The sequence below is a fragment of the Lycium barbarum genome, chromosome 8 (assembly GCF_019175385.1).
Source record: "Lycium barbarum isolate Lr01 chromosome 8, ASM1917538v2, whole genome shotgun sequence".
Lineage (NCBI taxonomy): Eukaryota > Viridiplantae > Streptophyta > Magnoliopsida > Solanales > Solanaceae > Lycium > Lycium barbarum.
In genome coordinates this window covers 112142224-112159597 of record NC_083344.1, presented here as the reverse complement: position 1 = coordinate 112159597, position 17374 = coordinate 112142224, and the positions used below count along the sequence as shown (strand labels likewise).

At 35.3% G+C, this 17374-nt stretch overlaps 1 protein-coding gene across 1 annotated transcript; it reads left to right on the top strand.

The window, feature by feature from the left end:
- The first annotated feature begins 719 nt into the window (after positions 1-719).
- On the top strand, positions 720-1844 carry LOC132606738 (non-specific lipid-transfer protein 2-like). The gene is made up of 2 exons (XM_060320364.1): positions 720-1156; positions 1610-1844. Exons 1-2 carry the CDS (start codon positions 822-824, stop codon positions 1617-1619), a joined length of 345 nt encoding a protein of 114 aa, XP_060176347.1. The 5' UTR covers positions 720-821; the 3' UTR covers positions 1620-1844.
- Positions 1845-17374: the final 15530 nt, after the last annotated feature.

Sequence of the window (17374 nt, the reverse complement as noted above, 5' to 3'; positions counted from 1 at the left end):
ATCATAGGCTTCTATCGCAATTAATTTCTTCCGTTTCAGTCGACTATAAGATTAGCGGTATGTGTCCATTTCATATTTGTGCTTTCATAGGACACCTCTTTCGTAGAAGAGTACTGTGTTACATTGATTACATATTGGAGAATAGCACCTCAAATAGTATTCCACTTTGTACTAATTTGCAACGTCGTCCTTTGTAGTTTACTAAGTACCAATACTAGCTAGGTTTGTACACGTTGCATTTAGTGAAGACGAAAATAATTAATGCCCAGATAAGCATTGAAGGCTCAGGTGGTTAAGCGCCAACATCCAGTTTACTACTATAACTATACATTTCATATAAAAAAGCAAGAGTGGAACAGATTTACCACTGTAATATATACATATATAATTCAAAAGTAGTTAACTAAAATTAAGTTATCGCGATTAAAAAAAGAAATTAAAACAGAAAAAAGGAAAAGCTTTCCGTTTTGGAATGAATGTTGGGACCATGGTAATTAAAGGTATCGCTTTCTATCACTGTGCCTAAATCCTAGCGTGGTTCATTAAAAGATCAACACGTAAGGATTAAATCTGACTTTATACCCAGCACACCTCCCTGATATACCATTGATTGAAAAACATTGAATTTAACCCCAACTGCCAACTAATTCTTTCACTCTTCCATTGGCCGGCCATTGATTTATTTCCAATTTCCTCTCTATAAATACCCAACGGTTTCTCTAGGATTAGCACCCAACACTCAAGCAAATACATTTGTAGTATATCGTCCATACAGATTCCCTCACTACTCTAGTATTTCATCTTTCTCAATTTTTGCAACAATGGAAATGGTTGGAAAGATTGCATGCTTGGTTCTTTTGTGCATGGTGGTGGTTGCACCATATGCAGAGGCACTGACCTGCGGCCAGGTTCAATCTGGCTTGGCACCCTGCCTCCCTTATTTGCAGGGCCGCGGTCCTCTTGGAGGCTGTTGTGGCGGAGTTAAAGGTCTTTTGGGTGCTGCTAAGACCCCAGCAGACCGCAAGACAGCATGCACTTGCCTGAAATCAGCTGCTAATTCTATTAAGGGCATTGATGCTGGCAAAGCTGCTGGTCTCCCTGGTGCTTGCGGAGTCAACATTCCTTACAAGATCAGTCCCTCCACTGACTGCTCCAAGTACGTTAATTATTCACTTAGCTTGCTTCCCGCTAGATCTAAGTTTTGTGCACTAATAGTGTAAAATCTCTTTAATTATAAGTTTTATAACATCTCAGAGTACATAACTTAAATTTAATGTGAGATCTAACTTATACTATTATATTTATACGCCCATAAAGTAAGAAAATAGAATACTATTATTGTATTTTAACATGTTGCAGAAACAAAATATATATATCTGCCTCATTCTTACATTACTTAAAAGTTCGCTAACATAATTATTTTGTGATTTAGAATGACAGATTTGTGCTACATTTAGCTACTATATTTTATATCATCTAGCTTGTTACAAAATGATGTGTGCATAATAAATTTAATTATACCAACAGTAGCAACTTAGAAACTTCATGTGTCTATGCTCTCTATGTGAGAAGATTATTGATTTAATGTTGATTTGATGTGGCCATGCAGGGTCCAGTAAGGCTGATCATAATTTGGTATTGTGGTGCAATCATGAGGAGAAGAATAAGGATGGATGGAATGTGATCCTGCTTATGGATCAATTTCTATGTTGTATCTGTTGTCTCTTTCTTTTTATTCGTGTCTTTTGGAGTCATAGTCGAGTCTTGTAATGAACCTTGGAGGTTGGTTGTATTACAACCCAATCTTCATATTAATAGTAATACATATTCTACGATCTTATTTAGTTCATCGTCTTTTCCACGATTTCTTTCACTCTGTTATCTTTTATTTTTCTTTTTCATTTGCTTATAACTTTTATTCATCCATGGTCTAAAATTATTTACACACTCAGTCAGGTTAGATAAGTGCTTACACTAATCTTAAGTTGGCAATCTTAAAGAATAGGATTGTATATTATGTTGGAATTTGAGAAATTACACTGACGGCGTTCATAAACCATACTTTGTTTTGTCAGATATTCTTTATCAGAAACCCATGATAACGTAAAGCAGAATACGAACTACGGAAGTGTGATCATATAGGTATATGCTAGTACATATTTTATGTACGAGAAAATTTAATAATCAAGTATAATTGGAAATTTGGAATGGTGGTAAGTTGATAACTAGACGGGGAAAGACTGAGGGAAAGATTTGGAGTTACTTCGCTGAATGGTCATACTTTTGAGAATTGTATACTAAAATCACCATTGTTTCTTTTAGCACTATAAAGTCACTCAACTATCACTATCTTTTTTAAAAAAATACTAAACACCACAAAAGTTATTTTCTCTCCTGGTTGCAGCAGTGGCGGAGCCACATATAGTTGAGGGGTGTCAACCGATACCCCTTCGTCGAAAAATTACACTATGTAGCTAGGTAAATTTTTTATTTTTATGTATACATATTACATATTGACACTCCATGGCTTTTTCGTGAATTTACTTCTTTATATTTTAACATCCCTTAGTGAAAATTCTGGCTCCGCCACTGCCTGATTGGCATGCATATTACATTAAAGCTCGATTTCTTAAATAATAAACTTAATTATTTTATTTAACCAAACTCATCCATGTCTTATACCTGATCAAACATGACCCATTAAAGCAACAAAAGAATTAAACTATACTTTCTATTAAATCACTACGTTCAATCAAAAGTTACTGATTTGTAAATTTATGTCTACAAATTCATTTCAGCAACCTTGCGGGAGCTACAGTTCTGCTGGCCGAGAAATTGTCTATCTTCCTGCCAGTGAAATTACAGTTGACAATGAGAGATTAAAGACTATAAAGTATGTATACTACCGCACAATGATGTCTACGGTCGTGATTTTGTTTTCCAGAAAAGAAAGAGCTTTAAAAAAGTTTCTTAGTTGATCAAGATACCTGTAAAATCGTGTTTTACTAGAGGCGGAGTCAAAGTTGTCTGAAATGAATTAGTAGACACAAATTTACTAGAAAGTATAGTTTAATTCTTTTGTCGCTTTTTAATCGGGTCATGATCATGTATAGAATATGAGTTGGATTTGGTTCAATGGTTTTGATGAGTTAAATAAGTTTATTATTAAAAAAAATATAGTTTTGTGATGCTTAGTGATTTTTTGAGTAAATAATGACACTTGAGTGACTTTATAGTCATAAAAGAAATTAAAATGATTTTAGTAGGTAATTCCAAAACTTGGGATTTGGCTCCCCTCCATTACAAAATCTCTCAATTTCCTCAAGTACACCCTGACGTTGACTCAATTTTACATAAAATTGATAGGTGGAGGTTTTGATTTAGAAATCTTGAACACTCCAACAAAAAAAAAGATTAAAATATAATTAATGAAGTTTCCAACTATAAAGATGAATTTAGAGCTCAACCAGAAGTGACTACCTTATGGGAGAGATCAGACAAACTCAAAGAAGCACGATAATGAGATGCCCAAAAGAATTCAAAAATATGCTCAGATCTCTCCCTTAAAGGGATGAAGGGACAAGTGAGGGATGACTCAGTGATTAAGCACCTCCACCCACGACCGGTAGGTCTTGGGTTCGAGTCACATTGGAGGGGAAGTGTGAAAACATTATAAATCCTTCTAAAATGGGAGGGGGAAAAAAAAAGGGATGAAGGAAGAATTCTTTAATTAAGAAAATCCCATATATAAAATATAGAATAAAATTTCTGCAGAATGGATCTTTTTAAGGCAACTTCAGGAGTGAGAATATATAGTTTACCACGGTTAAGCTCTTTAATTAATTAAACAAATCTAGTCCATTAGATTAATTAGAATGACATGTGTTAAAATAAATAAGAATGTACGTGAGAAATGGAGAGATCTTGTAACGAAGGGGAGCCAAGGTTCACGCAAAGTTGAGGCTAGCGCCAATCTCTGGGGCCAATTATTAAATGTTCTAAAAACAGGATAGGTTGAGGCCAAATTCCGTAATTAAACTTTAATATTTGAATACAATTACAAAATGTCGTGTATATTTTGTAATATTGAATTGGACAGTAGATAGTACTTTATTGATCTGGGCAATACATTTATTTGAGCTAACATATATATGGGCCTAGGCATTCAATATAATTTACGAATAAATTCTTTACGCGTAATCAACATCTTAATAATTTCAGCAATAAAGATATGCATTTATATTTCAACAGGATATTCATTCCTCAACATATCTAACTGAAAGAAGGACCACACTATAGTTCAACAACAAAATCTACAATTAAGATCTTCATCAAACAACAAAGAGAGTAAATGGAAACAAATAGCTCCAAGTCATTTTTTATTTTCTTATTTCTTATTTTCTTATAGCGATGAGTCATGAACATTGGATAGGTCACATTTCATTTCTATGTATATATTGTTCATTTTTCCACACGTGAACATTTCTATACAAATGAAAGTTCTACACACTCTTTTAACTTTTTTTTGTATTATATGCCTTAATTATTCGATATATTGAATGATCAATGCTTTATAACTCATTATGACAAAATATTGATCAAGAGCGAGCCAACCCTTTAGTTACTAGTTTGACAGAACTCAAGAGTTGCTCAAATCCTATATATATATATATATAAATGTTAAAAAAAAATATTTAACATTATATATAAATAATATATTAAGAACTCAGTAAACAAAAATAATTATGATATTGACTCCATGAACTAAAAATTTGGGTCCATCTCTGATGACATTCCTTTTTTTTCCACGGTGTCAAAAAAAAAAAGTTAAAAATATACCCTCAACCACTTGAGCTTGATGTTCACATTGTAAAATTGAAGGTTACTCTCTCCGAATAAAAAAAAAAAGAGTTCACTTAGTTTTTTTTTGATAAAAAAAAAGTTTATTTAGCAAATTAAGAAAGAATTAATCTTGTTTTTTCATATTTGCTCCTATTAAGTGTTATATAATCAAATCCCAATGCCTATTTAATTAGGGTAGTTTAGTCAAATTACCTATTTTTGCTTAGAAGTTAGTATTTTTCTTAAGGGGTGTGCAAATGACTAATAGCCTGTTTGGCCAAGCTTATAAAAATAGCTTATTTTAAAAAATACTTTTTTTCAAAAGTATTTTTGGCTAAAAACAGTTTGTGTTTGGCCAATTAATCTAAAAAGTACTTTTGAGCAGCAATTAGTGTTTGACCAAGTTTTTAAAAAGTGCTTCTAAGTGTATTTTTCTCAAAAGTATTTTTCAAAAAAGTGTTTTTGGGTAAAAATTATTTTTTTAGCTTTTAAAAAACTGCTTCTGTTACTCCCTAAAAGCACTTATTTTCTTTTAAAAGCTTGGTCAAACACCTCACTTTTTTTAAAATAAGCACTTATTAAAAAAATAAGTACTTTTGAGGGAAAAATAAGCTTAACCAAACAGACTATAAGTGAACTCTTTTTTTGATCCGGAGAAAATAACAAATACTTCTCGGACCCCAAAGAATTAAATGAAATCTTGTCGGTGCTTTGAGATGTGTGAGCATGGCATGTCAATGGTAGCCTTCACAGTTAATTTACTTATTCTGATGGTAGCATATGAGCCTGTTTGAACGGGTTTAAAAAAAAGCAGCTTATAAGCTGTTAAAAAAAAAAGTTGCGGTAGTTTAATTTATTTTTTTTGGCTTATAAACTGTTTTCAGCTTATAAGTTACTTTAGATAAGTTAAGCCAAACGGGCTCAAATATTTTTTTAGACTTATTTTAAGCACAAAATAGCTTTAAGCTGGCAACCAAACACTCAAAAAAGCTAAAAACAGCTTATAAGTTGTGTTTCAGCAATTTATAAGTCAATCCAAACAGGCTCTATGTCTCCATCTCATATTTGTCCTTTTAGTATCTTCATAATTAAGGAAACCTCTTTCCTAGATGATACTGCACTTGCTAACAATCTCAATGTATTTTCTTTTTTGATCCAAAATCAAGATCAACTGAAGTGAATCAATCCTGTATTTAGCTCTGTTTTTAAAATAAGCTTTCATACTTGTAGCTAAATTAATTTTCAACAAGAATCTAATATATGTACTAAGGACTATCTTGTGTGGTTAGGGGTCAAAACTCTTCTTTGCTTGTATATTTTAGAGCTACCTAGAGGCATATATATTTGGGAAGACATATAAATCCACTATTATCCTTTAAAAAGACTTTTAATAGTCTTAATCATAAAATAATTTAGAAACTATGGGTTAATTATCTCTCCTTAAATGTTTCACTTAATTAACACTGTAAAGTTAGATTTGAAAAAAAAAAGGAGGTAAATTGACTTCTTATTTTTTTAAAAAACATCAAAAAAAAAAAAAAAAAAAAAAAACAAATTCAGTTCACAGGAATGACTAATGTTTGGGAGTACCGGAGACAGTAAAATGGTTCACTCTGAACTGTACCTGATCTACAAGTAGATATTCCCTCCGTCTCAAAATATTTATCACATTTTTCATTTACACGCCCATTAAGAAAGCATTTATAAGGGTGGCATTTTGACTATTTTGGCCTCTTAACATATTTCATCTTGTTCTCTCTCCTCAATAAATATTTACTCCATAAATGATGAAACGTCTTAAGTGTTAGTATGTGAACTCACAAATCAGCCCATTAATGTAATTAATACAAGGGTAAAATAAAAAAAAACTACTTAATTTTGTCTTGGATAAATAAAACGACAAATATTTTGAGACAAATATTTTTAGTAAGAACGACAAATATTTTGAGACGGAGGGAGTACGTTTATATAATTGCAGTGTTCGCAAAGATTAGGAAAGTAGTAATTAATGACATAATTAAAAATTAGAAGACAATAAAATTGAATTAATGTAACATAAAAACAATTCTCTGTTCTTTGTTTGGTTGGAGAGAACAACGAGGGAAGTAAAATTTGTTTCTTTCTCCTCTATCTTAAGTGATGAAATTGATACCTTAAGAAGACACTGAAAAGAACGTTGTGTAAAAGTGTCCAGAGTGGCCAAATACAGTGTAAGTAGATCAAATCTATGACGATTGGAGTCCGCAGCTTCATTGACCCACAAAGTAGGATAACGTAAATACCCCCTAAAAAAGAAAAAAAAAGTACCATATTACCTTTTGTCACACTCTATTTTTGCGCCCCGAAGGACAGACGCTTTATTTATTAAATAATTTTTTCAATTGAAGTGACGGTATTAAAAAGAAATTATTTATTTACAGAATCGTCATTTGAAATTAAATTTTGGTGTTCCAAGACACCTTATTGAATCTCTAATCAAAAGGAATTGACTCTTTATTTTTGGTCCGAGAAAACACAAGACCGGATAAGAAATTCTGTTGACCGAGGAGAAGGTGTTAGACATTTCCTGAGTCCCGTGATTCTAGCACGGTCGCTTTATCGACTTATATTCAATTAAAATAATTTTTGGATAAAGATTATGCATACGAGCCCTCGAATGATTATACTCGCCTTTTATTCACTTTTGAATTTATTTTCTTTTATTAATGTGTGGCGTGCGAGTAGCAATGCTTTCCGGTCTTACCACGAGTTCTGATTTTTGTATTTCGCCTTTTGAGGCATTTATGGATCGTTCCCACTTCCCGTGCCTAAATAAGCAAATAACGTACTTAAAATTTACCCATCCCAATTAATACGGATTCCAATATGGTGAGTAAATTTTATTTTTTAAAACAACTCATCGGTACCAGCACTATCTGAATTCATCGTTTGAAAATTACTTGATTAAAACAAATACTTATAAATTTTTCGGATTAAAAACCCAAACTCGTTCTTGATTAAATAAAATCTTTTGCTCTTTTTTGACAACCGGTTTTGAACTTGTTCACAACCCATCTCGCTCCCTTACAACTGATTTTTTCACTTTTTTTTTTTTGACAACGAGAGTTGAAATTATTCGCATCTCGTCTCGCACATCTCACACTAATAATTAATTAATTAGGCCTTTAATCAATTGTCAGGGCCAAAATACACAGCTTAATTATTCTAAAGCGAAACAGTGAAACGATAAGAAGATATACTCAACATTCAATTCGAGATGACTAGCAAAAGTTAATGGAAGAAGAAAACTCAACTCCAAGTTCCCAACAACATAATTAAATGCAATCCAGTAATGTCGTAAGCCGTAACATATAATTCTTCAAACAGAGGAACGTTATTAAGCATTGTATAAATCAATAGTAACAGAAATTTAATGCAGGTGTATGCTACAATTGAGCTACAGATAACAAACAAAATAGATACTTGCGTTGGATTGAAAAGAAACGAAATGCAGAAGACTTCTAGGCTTTTAAAAATCTTCTCCTTTTCATTCTTAATATAATGTTATTCTAACTGATTTGATAAACTTGAAACCCAATTACGTATTTAACGATGCCCAGCGAAATTTCATATGGTTTTACCCGTTTTGAAAAGAAAATACCATCGACTAACAGTAAAGAGGACTTAAAAACTTATTCTACCCTTTGAAATTTAATCCACCAAATCATAAAACAAATTAAAATTTTAAACCACAAAAGTTCATACTTTGTGAGACCTAATCACTCCATTCCCATTACGAATTTAAAAGAACCTACAATGAGACTCAAAATCTATCCTACCTTTTTACTAACAGAAGGTTTGCAATTTTAAAAAAAATATTTACATTGAATCAAGTCCTGGTTACTAACCCTTTTTTTAGTTTTTATTTTTTTATGTAAAGCTTGAAAACACCATTTTTATTTTCAATACCAAAAGATGACATACTGTTGGTGATCTTGCAGTGAAATTACAATTACAATTGAAAAATAACAATGACGCAATAAAAAAATTTATGGCTGGGGCGCGAATATCTCGCTCTCTTTAAGGAGATTCAAGCCCACTGCAGCAAATTTACCGGTCCAGCAGTAATCTTTCTGACTTGTCCCCTCCAGGATATAACAGCCCGAACACGTCGTATAACTCAACGAACTCTGGACAAGATGTTGAGTTCAAAGCTCCACCAAAAGAACACCTTCCTTCAACTAATAAACTCTTTTATTTTTCACTTTCCTCACTTTTCCTCTCTACACCCACAAGTTAAGGGTTGAACTTATTTTTTTCTTGAATGTATGAAATGGTGAATCATAATTCATCCTTTTATAATGGATGAAAATGTGAAAAACTTGTTCAACAAAAAATGTGAAAAACATTGTCACATTTTTTTACTACAAAGCAATGTGAAACTAAGACCAAATATGTTCATATGGTGGCTACCATGTTCATATGGTGGCTACCATGGTCTTCACATTTTTTTTCACAAAAAATGTGAAAGATATGGTCAACTTTTGTGGCTACCCAAATGAAAATAAAATTACATGGCAAGGCACAAAACATGTGAGGAATTTGGACAAAAATATGAAAGATATTTGCAATATTAAAATGCTCAAAAACCTAACACATACAAATCTAGCTAAACACCATTAGGATGGTTTAAACCAGTAAATACGAAGGAAAAGTACAAAAAAATGCCTTTATTTTTTCTTAAACAGTTATCCAAGAAAAAAAGAACAAACATGGCTACTACGTCTTCCTGCCTCCATTAACTTTTACTTGACCATTTTGGACTTTTCACGCTATTTAAGAAATAAAATGCATAATTTATCAATATACCCATATTAATTGGTGTATATTTTTATTAGATTTGAAAAATGATTTGAAGTAATTAATACTATGGGTAAAACAGAAAAAAATAAATTGTCTTATCTTGATATACGAAAGTGACAAGTAAAAGTGAAAATCTATTTTTAAAATACTGGACAAGTAAAAATGAACGGAGGAAGTATTAATGAACATGAATCATTTTTTAATGATAAGTAACTGGACAAATGACAAACAAACGCAAGAGTTTCTTATTTTAAAACTTAAAAAAAAAAAAAAAAAAAAAAGGGCGACAAATATAACAAGAAAAAAAGACTCCAATAATATTTATCAAAAAAAAAAAATACAGTTTAATCCGAAAGTTGAAGAAAACTTTAGAGGCTACATTAATCAAACCAAGCAGAGACAAATCAAACATGCTCCATATCACGCTTTGAATACATCAACACAGAGTATATGAAAAAACTAAAAGAAAACTGACCTTATCAGTGAATCTTCTACAAATGAAAATAAACTTCAACTACAAATATGACCCGAACTGAAAACAACAAGAAGAACCGACGACGCCAGGAAACACTCAAAACGGAAAACCACTCAAGAAAACTGTGTACGGTGAGAACATAATAAAAAGTTCACTCCGATTCAGCGAGGGTCCGTTAGGTAACAGTCCGTGAAATGGAACCGTGGTTGAGTCCAAGCTAGCGAGTCCATGGAGTTGCACCCGAAGAATGTTCAAGAGGATAAGTCCGAATCAACGGAAGGTTATCTTCCCCTGATTTATCGCCGAAGATCGTGCCACCAACGGACGTGTCCGATTGTATCGGAACCGCTTTTACCCACGTGAGGGCTCGTGTCTCCTAGTTCTAGTAGGACACTTACACTATTTAAACGCATGTATCAGCTCCACTAGAGGGCATCACAATCATCTTAAACAATACATTCCAATTGCTAATAAAAAGTTCCTCCCCGTTTAAGCCTCTGTTTTCAGTATTATTTTGTTGTTCGTTCTTTGCACTTAACTGCCCGTTCAACAGTTCGGGGAAGGAATTTCCCCCAATCGGACCTATTGAGCGTAGTCCGAGCAAGGATCTTTTCCCCACCGGACTTTCCATCTCAAAATTCAGGCTCATTTACTCTGTTTGATTTTCATACTATTTTTTTCGTTAATTCTTATTCGTTAGCTATTTCCTTTGTTGTTAAGCTCAAGTCACATATCCTTTAAACCGCGTACAAATTCAATTGTTGCTCTTTGAGGTTAAACAGTTTGGCGCCCCACCGTGGGGCTAAGGATAATAGTGATGGCTTATATAAACAACCTTCACTTGCTTTGTTCGTTTTTGTGATTTCAGACTATACCATGTCAAACCCAGCCACTTCGTTCACCTGAACAAAGATGAATCCAGCGAACACAACGCTAACCTCAACGGGGTGCCACTCGACAATGCACCCGCCATCGATCCAGTCAACAATCAGCCTGTCCAAAACCCATGAGTTGATGATGCGGATAGGCATGGAGCGCCCGGAGGAGAGGCGGAGGAAATTAATTTACGTTTAATTTATAATTCGTTGCAGGAACACCACGTCACCATGCAGCAGCAATAGGAGGCCATCGTTCGACTCCAAAGAGATCTCAGCGATGCGCTGGCACCGGAACTGGATAGGGTTTCTGAACAAGTTCGAAGGGAAATCGAGGTCGGTAATAGTCAGGACAGACCGATCAATGAGTCATCCGAGATGATAAGAATGCTTGAAGTTTTGACTAAACGGATAGACTCCAACGAGAAAAAAGTAGATGACTACAATTCTCGGGTGGATCAAATTCCAGGAGCACTTTCGGTTCTCACTGGTCAAGAAACAAAATACATCGTGAGAAGGCCTTTCCATCCGAGTGCAGCATCGAAGTTGATCCCGAAGAGGTTCAAAATGCCAGATATACCTAAGTACGACGGAACTACCGACCCCCAAGAACACATTACTGCATACACGTGTGCTATTGCCTGCAACGATCTCGAGGACGATAAGATCGAATCAGTAAGTTTGAAAAAGTTCAGTGAAACCTTAACCAAAAGAACAATGCAGCAGTACTGTTCACTACCTCCACACTCCATCCCCTCCTTCGAGTTACTTGCAGATGCCTTCGTGAAGGCTCATGCAGGGGCATGAAAGGTACAAGCAAGGAAGGCCGATATATTCATAATTTTCCAAAGGGACGATGAGCGGCTCAAAGAGTTCGTTACTAGGTTTCAACAGGAAAGAATGTTGTTACCCCCGGTCCCTAACGAATGGGCCTCCCAAGCGTTTACGAAAGGACTTAATCCAAGAAGTTTAAACACTTCACTCAAACTAAAGGAGAACTAGTTGGAATTCAGTGCTACAACTTGGGCCGATGTGCACAATAGGTACGAATCAAAAATAGGAGTAGAGAATGATCAGCTTGGCCTCCCACCAGGTCCGGTAACTCGAACAAGAAGCGATAAATCGAAAAGGGCATTTGAACCAGAATACAACCCACCAGACAGGTATCATCCTTACCCATCTGTGAGGCCCGATTTTCGATCAGAGAAAAGCAGGAGCAACCCCGGTATTCATATGAACCAAGGATATAGGCGGATTGACCGAGGGGACAGACGGATTGATCAAGGTTCATCAAGCAGGGGTCTCCAATATAAAACCAACTCCACCACTGCCTCACATACGGGAGAAAATCCTAGGATTTCAGAATATAATTTTAACGTTGACCCCTCGACCCTGGTGGCAGCGATTGGAAAGATCGAAGGAGAAACATGGCCGAAGCCACTCCGAACCAGCCCTTCACAGCGGGATCCGAAATTAATATGTGACTATCATGGTACCCACGGGCATCAGACTGACGATTGCAGAGGGTTAAGGGATAAAGTAGCCCAATTACTCAAGAACAGACATCTTAGAGAATTTTTGAGTGAACGGGGGAAGAATATCTATAGGAACAGGGAAATCAACAAAAAGGCTGAATCGGAAGAACCCCAGCACATAATCAATATGATCGTAGGCGGGGTTTGTTGACACCCAATTTTGTCCCTCCTTTATTTAATTTTACTTACTCAGGCTTCTAAATTTATTGATGAGCTAAATACTTTATTTTCGCTACTTTTATTTTCAACATTACGAGCGTTACTTTATCACAAATTTTAAATGGTTCGTCATCGTTTCATTTTCGGGTTTGGACTCGTTAAATTAATTATAAGACAACACTTTGTTAAATCCTTATTTTTTTCTACATATTAATTGTCTTCACATAGTATATATGGTACTAGTTATTAAATTAGAAGCCCAAAAAATAACTAAATTAAAGGAAGAAAATGGCCAAATTCGGATTTCACCCAGCCCACACTTTAATTAATCAAACTAGCCCATTACCCATTCCTACCCGACCAGCCCAAATAATTCCCCTACCCGGACTAGCCCAACACCTCACCCGACCCGGTCCAACCCAATCTCCTTATTCTTTTCCTAATCCCTACCTTTCTTTCTCTTTCTCTTTTCCCTTTTCCTCAGCTGCCTTACTCACTCTCTCTCTTCCGCTCCTCTTCCCTTTTCATCATCACCACCGCACCTTACCCTCTCTCCTCACGCTCCTCTCCACTTCCCCTTGTCCCCCACGCCTATCTCTTCCACTTCCCTCTGTCATACGCTCCTCTCTCTCATACGCTCCCTTTTCTTTTCTATAAAAAGGGGAATTTTACTCAACGTTAGGGGGAAAAGAAAAAGGAATCCTACTCTCTGTTTTTTAAAATATCTGGTTTGGTTCATAAATGAAAAGGGATACTTTACTACCCTCAACATTTCTACTTTACCTACTCTAAATCTGGGATTTCTGTTTAAATTCCGTTCTGTTTTCGAGTCCTGATCGAGAGTAGATTCGACGACCTCGACGTCTCAGTTCACTGCACTCGAAGAAGGTAAACAATCCTTCTTCAATTAGTTCAATTTCAGTCTAATAATTAACAAGTGTTTATGTGTTCATACACGCTTTGTTGCCTCAGTTGGTTAATTTCAGCTCAATAGCCTAGCACAATTATGTACGTTCCTGTTTTCTAGTTAATGTAGTTTCGGTTTAGTAGTTAAAATATTTAAAGGTTCATGCCTCATTTTGGCTTAGTTTCCAGTTTAGAAGTTGACAGAATCTATCTGTTCATGTCTTAATTTTAGTTTAGTTTAATTTTAATTTTTGTTAGTGTTTAGATGTTCGAGTGTGGATGATTATGATGATGGTGTTTGATTTCAAATTTGACATAGCCATGTTTGTTTGGACCTTATAATGGTGTTTGAAGTCACCTGTTGACGAAATCTGTCAGTCATGTGCCGTATGATCTAGATGTGATTCTATATGCTTGCTTCATTACATGTATGTTTGTTTGCTTCTATTCATGTCGGTTAAACTGGGGACTGATGTGTAAACTTTATGGGAATGAGGCAGCCTAAATGTTGTCTGGTTTCAGTTCATTAAACTCTAAAGAATTTCCTAATAAGAGCATTTGTGAAAAGAGAGTTAGTCTCAGACATCTGTTTCATCTTGTTTGGTTTTGAGATGGTTCAAATCTGTTAAGGTCCAGTAAAAGTGCTCATCTGATAATTAAGGAGCTTTCAGTTTAAGTACTTAGTCTTCCTCTTTTTCCACTTCTCATGTGCTACTGAAAGGAAAGTAATGGAATATTGCACAACTGTTTAAAGAAAGGTAAAAATCATTATTGCTGTATGCTTATGTGTGCTATTAGAAATGCAACTTGCGAATTTTCAGAGTCATCTTGTTAATTTAAGAACCAAAGTATAACTGGAAATTTTCTCCCGGTTTTGGCATGTTGAAACAGTCAGATGAAGAGGGGGCTGGATCAGTTGCATATTCATCCGGGTCTTATTTTAATTGAACTAGTTTAACACATAGGAATTGCAAGGTCTAAGTATATTGAGTTTTTCAAGCTGGTATAAACATCTAAGCGTAGAATTTCCTTTTGGGTCTGGTAAGCTGATGCACAATATGTACCAGGGCCCAAGAAGTTGGCAAATTATATCAGCTGTGTACTATTGGTGTTATTAAGAGATACATTTTAAAAGTTTGCCTTCTAGCTGTGTTCAACTCTAACTGTTGTGATCGACTGAAGCCTGTTTTGGGCTGGAATTGTTGGTGCGTTTCAGCCATTTTGCTGCCTTACTTTGGGTCGTGAAATATTACATCTCAGTCATTTTCTGCTTCACTTAGGGTCACGAACTGTTGTGATTTTAGCCACTCTGTCTTTGTACTTTCGGGTCATAAACCGTTGCATTTTGAGTCGAATTTCTGTTGCGCATTGAGTTGAATAATACCTTCCCTCTGAGCTGAATTGTTATTCATTTTGAGGTGATAAGACCACTTTCGCTGCTGTTTTTGCTGCTGCATATTTTTAGCAAATCGTTCTAAGATTTAGCTCTAATTCGTTGAGGAGTCATCGCATCACCGTGCCGTTGTTCATTAGAGTCATTCGGAGTTAAGATTTGCAAAATTGAGATTAGTAGTGTTTTTTTTTTAGCTTTAGTTTGCATGGCAATATGTTTAATTTCGAGAATGAATGTTATCCAGAGGCCAATTCGCAAGTATGCACTGATGTGTTTGACTGCTCGTATACAGAGGAATCATGAACTCATATTTGTCCATTTTAATTTACATTCCATACTAAATAGATGCATTCCTTTGTTTTCTAACCTTAAAATCCATTACCTGTCATTATGGTGGTGGGTTTATGGGTAGAATGCTGCGTTCTTCACTGGATCATAAGCATAAGTCTTTAATTTTCTTCTTTATCCTCTATAATTATTTTAATCGGGTTTTCTTTCTAATCCTTTATATTTTTCTTTTCTTTTGCATGCACAACCGAAGCCGAAGAGTTTCACTTTTTGACTCAACGACACCGCTTATGGAGTCCGCGTACCGTTCACCGTCTGCGCCCCAATCTTACTTGAGTCGAAAATCACGGAACATCTCAATCTCTTGTGAAAGTCAAAAAATGGCTTTTAACATTTTATATCATCTTCGCCATTTTATTTTCATTCTCCGACATTTGTTTATATATTTGGTGTGACTAACATCTGTTTGTGTGATTATTTGCTGAGACTTAAGCTGCAACAATTTAAGACTGAGTTTCATTTGAGTTGCCTTAGATATCAACCGATTACTCTCCTTCGGGATGGAACACGACATTTAGATAAAGATGATAAGTTTGAGCAGGCAATCAGCCGATGGCATGTTCCGATAATTTTATTCCTTAAAGTCGAGTTAGATGTTTACGCCAAGAGAATATATTTTTATAAATCAGTCCTCATTTTGCTAACGAAAAAAATCAGTTTTACTTCAAATATAAATGCTTTCTTTTTCTTGGCTATCAACTTCGAGTATAAATGAATTTTCTTTCACTAACTTGAGGCTACATTGGATTTTGCAGAAAGAGTTTTTGTGTGCTTATGAAAACGTTTCACGTCTTTACTATAACGGATTTTCACAATGAAGTATCAATTTGATACCTAGCATTGGTACATATCTACACTCTACATTCTTAGCTTAATTAAATTTGAGTTCGGTCGGATTAACCATTATTAATGGAATTTAGAGGATGCCTAATACCTTCCCTCTGGATTAGTTGAACCCTTATCTAGAATTTTGGTTTCGTAGATTTAAAAACAGAGTTAACTTTAGATATTTACTTTAACTAAATTTAGGTGTCCTAATTCACCAAAATAATTAGGTGGCGACTCCCTAACTTTAATTAAACCCCGGAATTATCGGGATATTGTAAACTATTTTGACTCCGGTTAAAATAGGGTATAACAGGGTTGAGACATTACGAGGACCTGTCATGAAGAGAACAAAGTTCTCTATCATAAGGGAAAAAAGGAGTAAGGACTATATACCAGACAGATTTATTTCGTTCAATGACGAGAAAGTAGAAGGCATCACTCAGCCTCACAATGACGCCCTGGTAATCTCTGTACTTATTTTTAAAACTCGCGTTAAACGTATCTTAATTGATCCAGGTAGCTCGGCGAATATCATCCGATGGAAGGTCATCGAACAACTCGACATGATAGACCAAATCATACTAACGACTAAGATCTTGAACGGATTCAATATGGCCTGCGAAACCACCAAAGGAGAGATCATACTACCAGTGAGCACAGCCGGGGTCATGCAACACACCAAGTTCTACGTCATTGATGGAGAAATGAAGTACAACACCCTGTTTGGGAGACCTTGGATACACATGGCGAGAGCAATACCTTCCACATTACACCAAATGCTAAAATTCCCGACCCCGACGGGATAAAAGTAATACGTGGAGAACAACACACTGCTAAAGAAATGTTCGCAGTCGAGGAAGCTGTACCGAAAGAACCGGTATTAAAGACCAATACAGTAAACCGTACTACGGCTTCGGATGTGGACAAAAAGACCAAATAGCAATCACAGAACTAGGTGGCCGAGGAAGATGATTTCGGTGTGCCAAGATCCTTCGTACTACCGGACGAATACGATGCAACGAAGTCAACAATAGAAGAACTGGAACAAGTTTTCCTCTTCGTTCATCTCCTGGATAGAAAGGTATGCCTAGGCACAAGACTCACCCTGGAGCTCAGGAATAAGTTAATTGAATTCCTTAAAGCTAATTCAGATTATTTTGCTTGGCCCCAT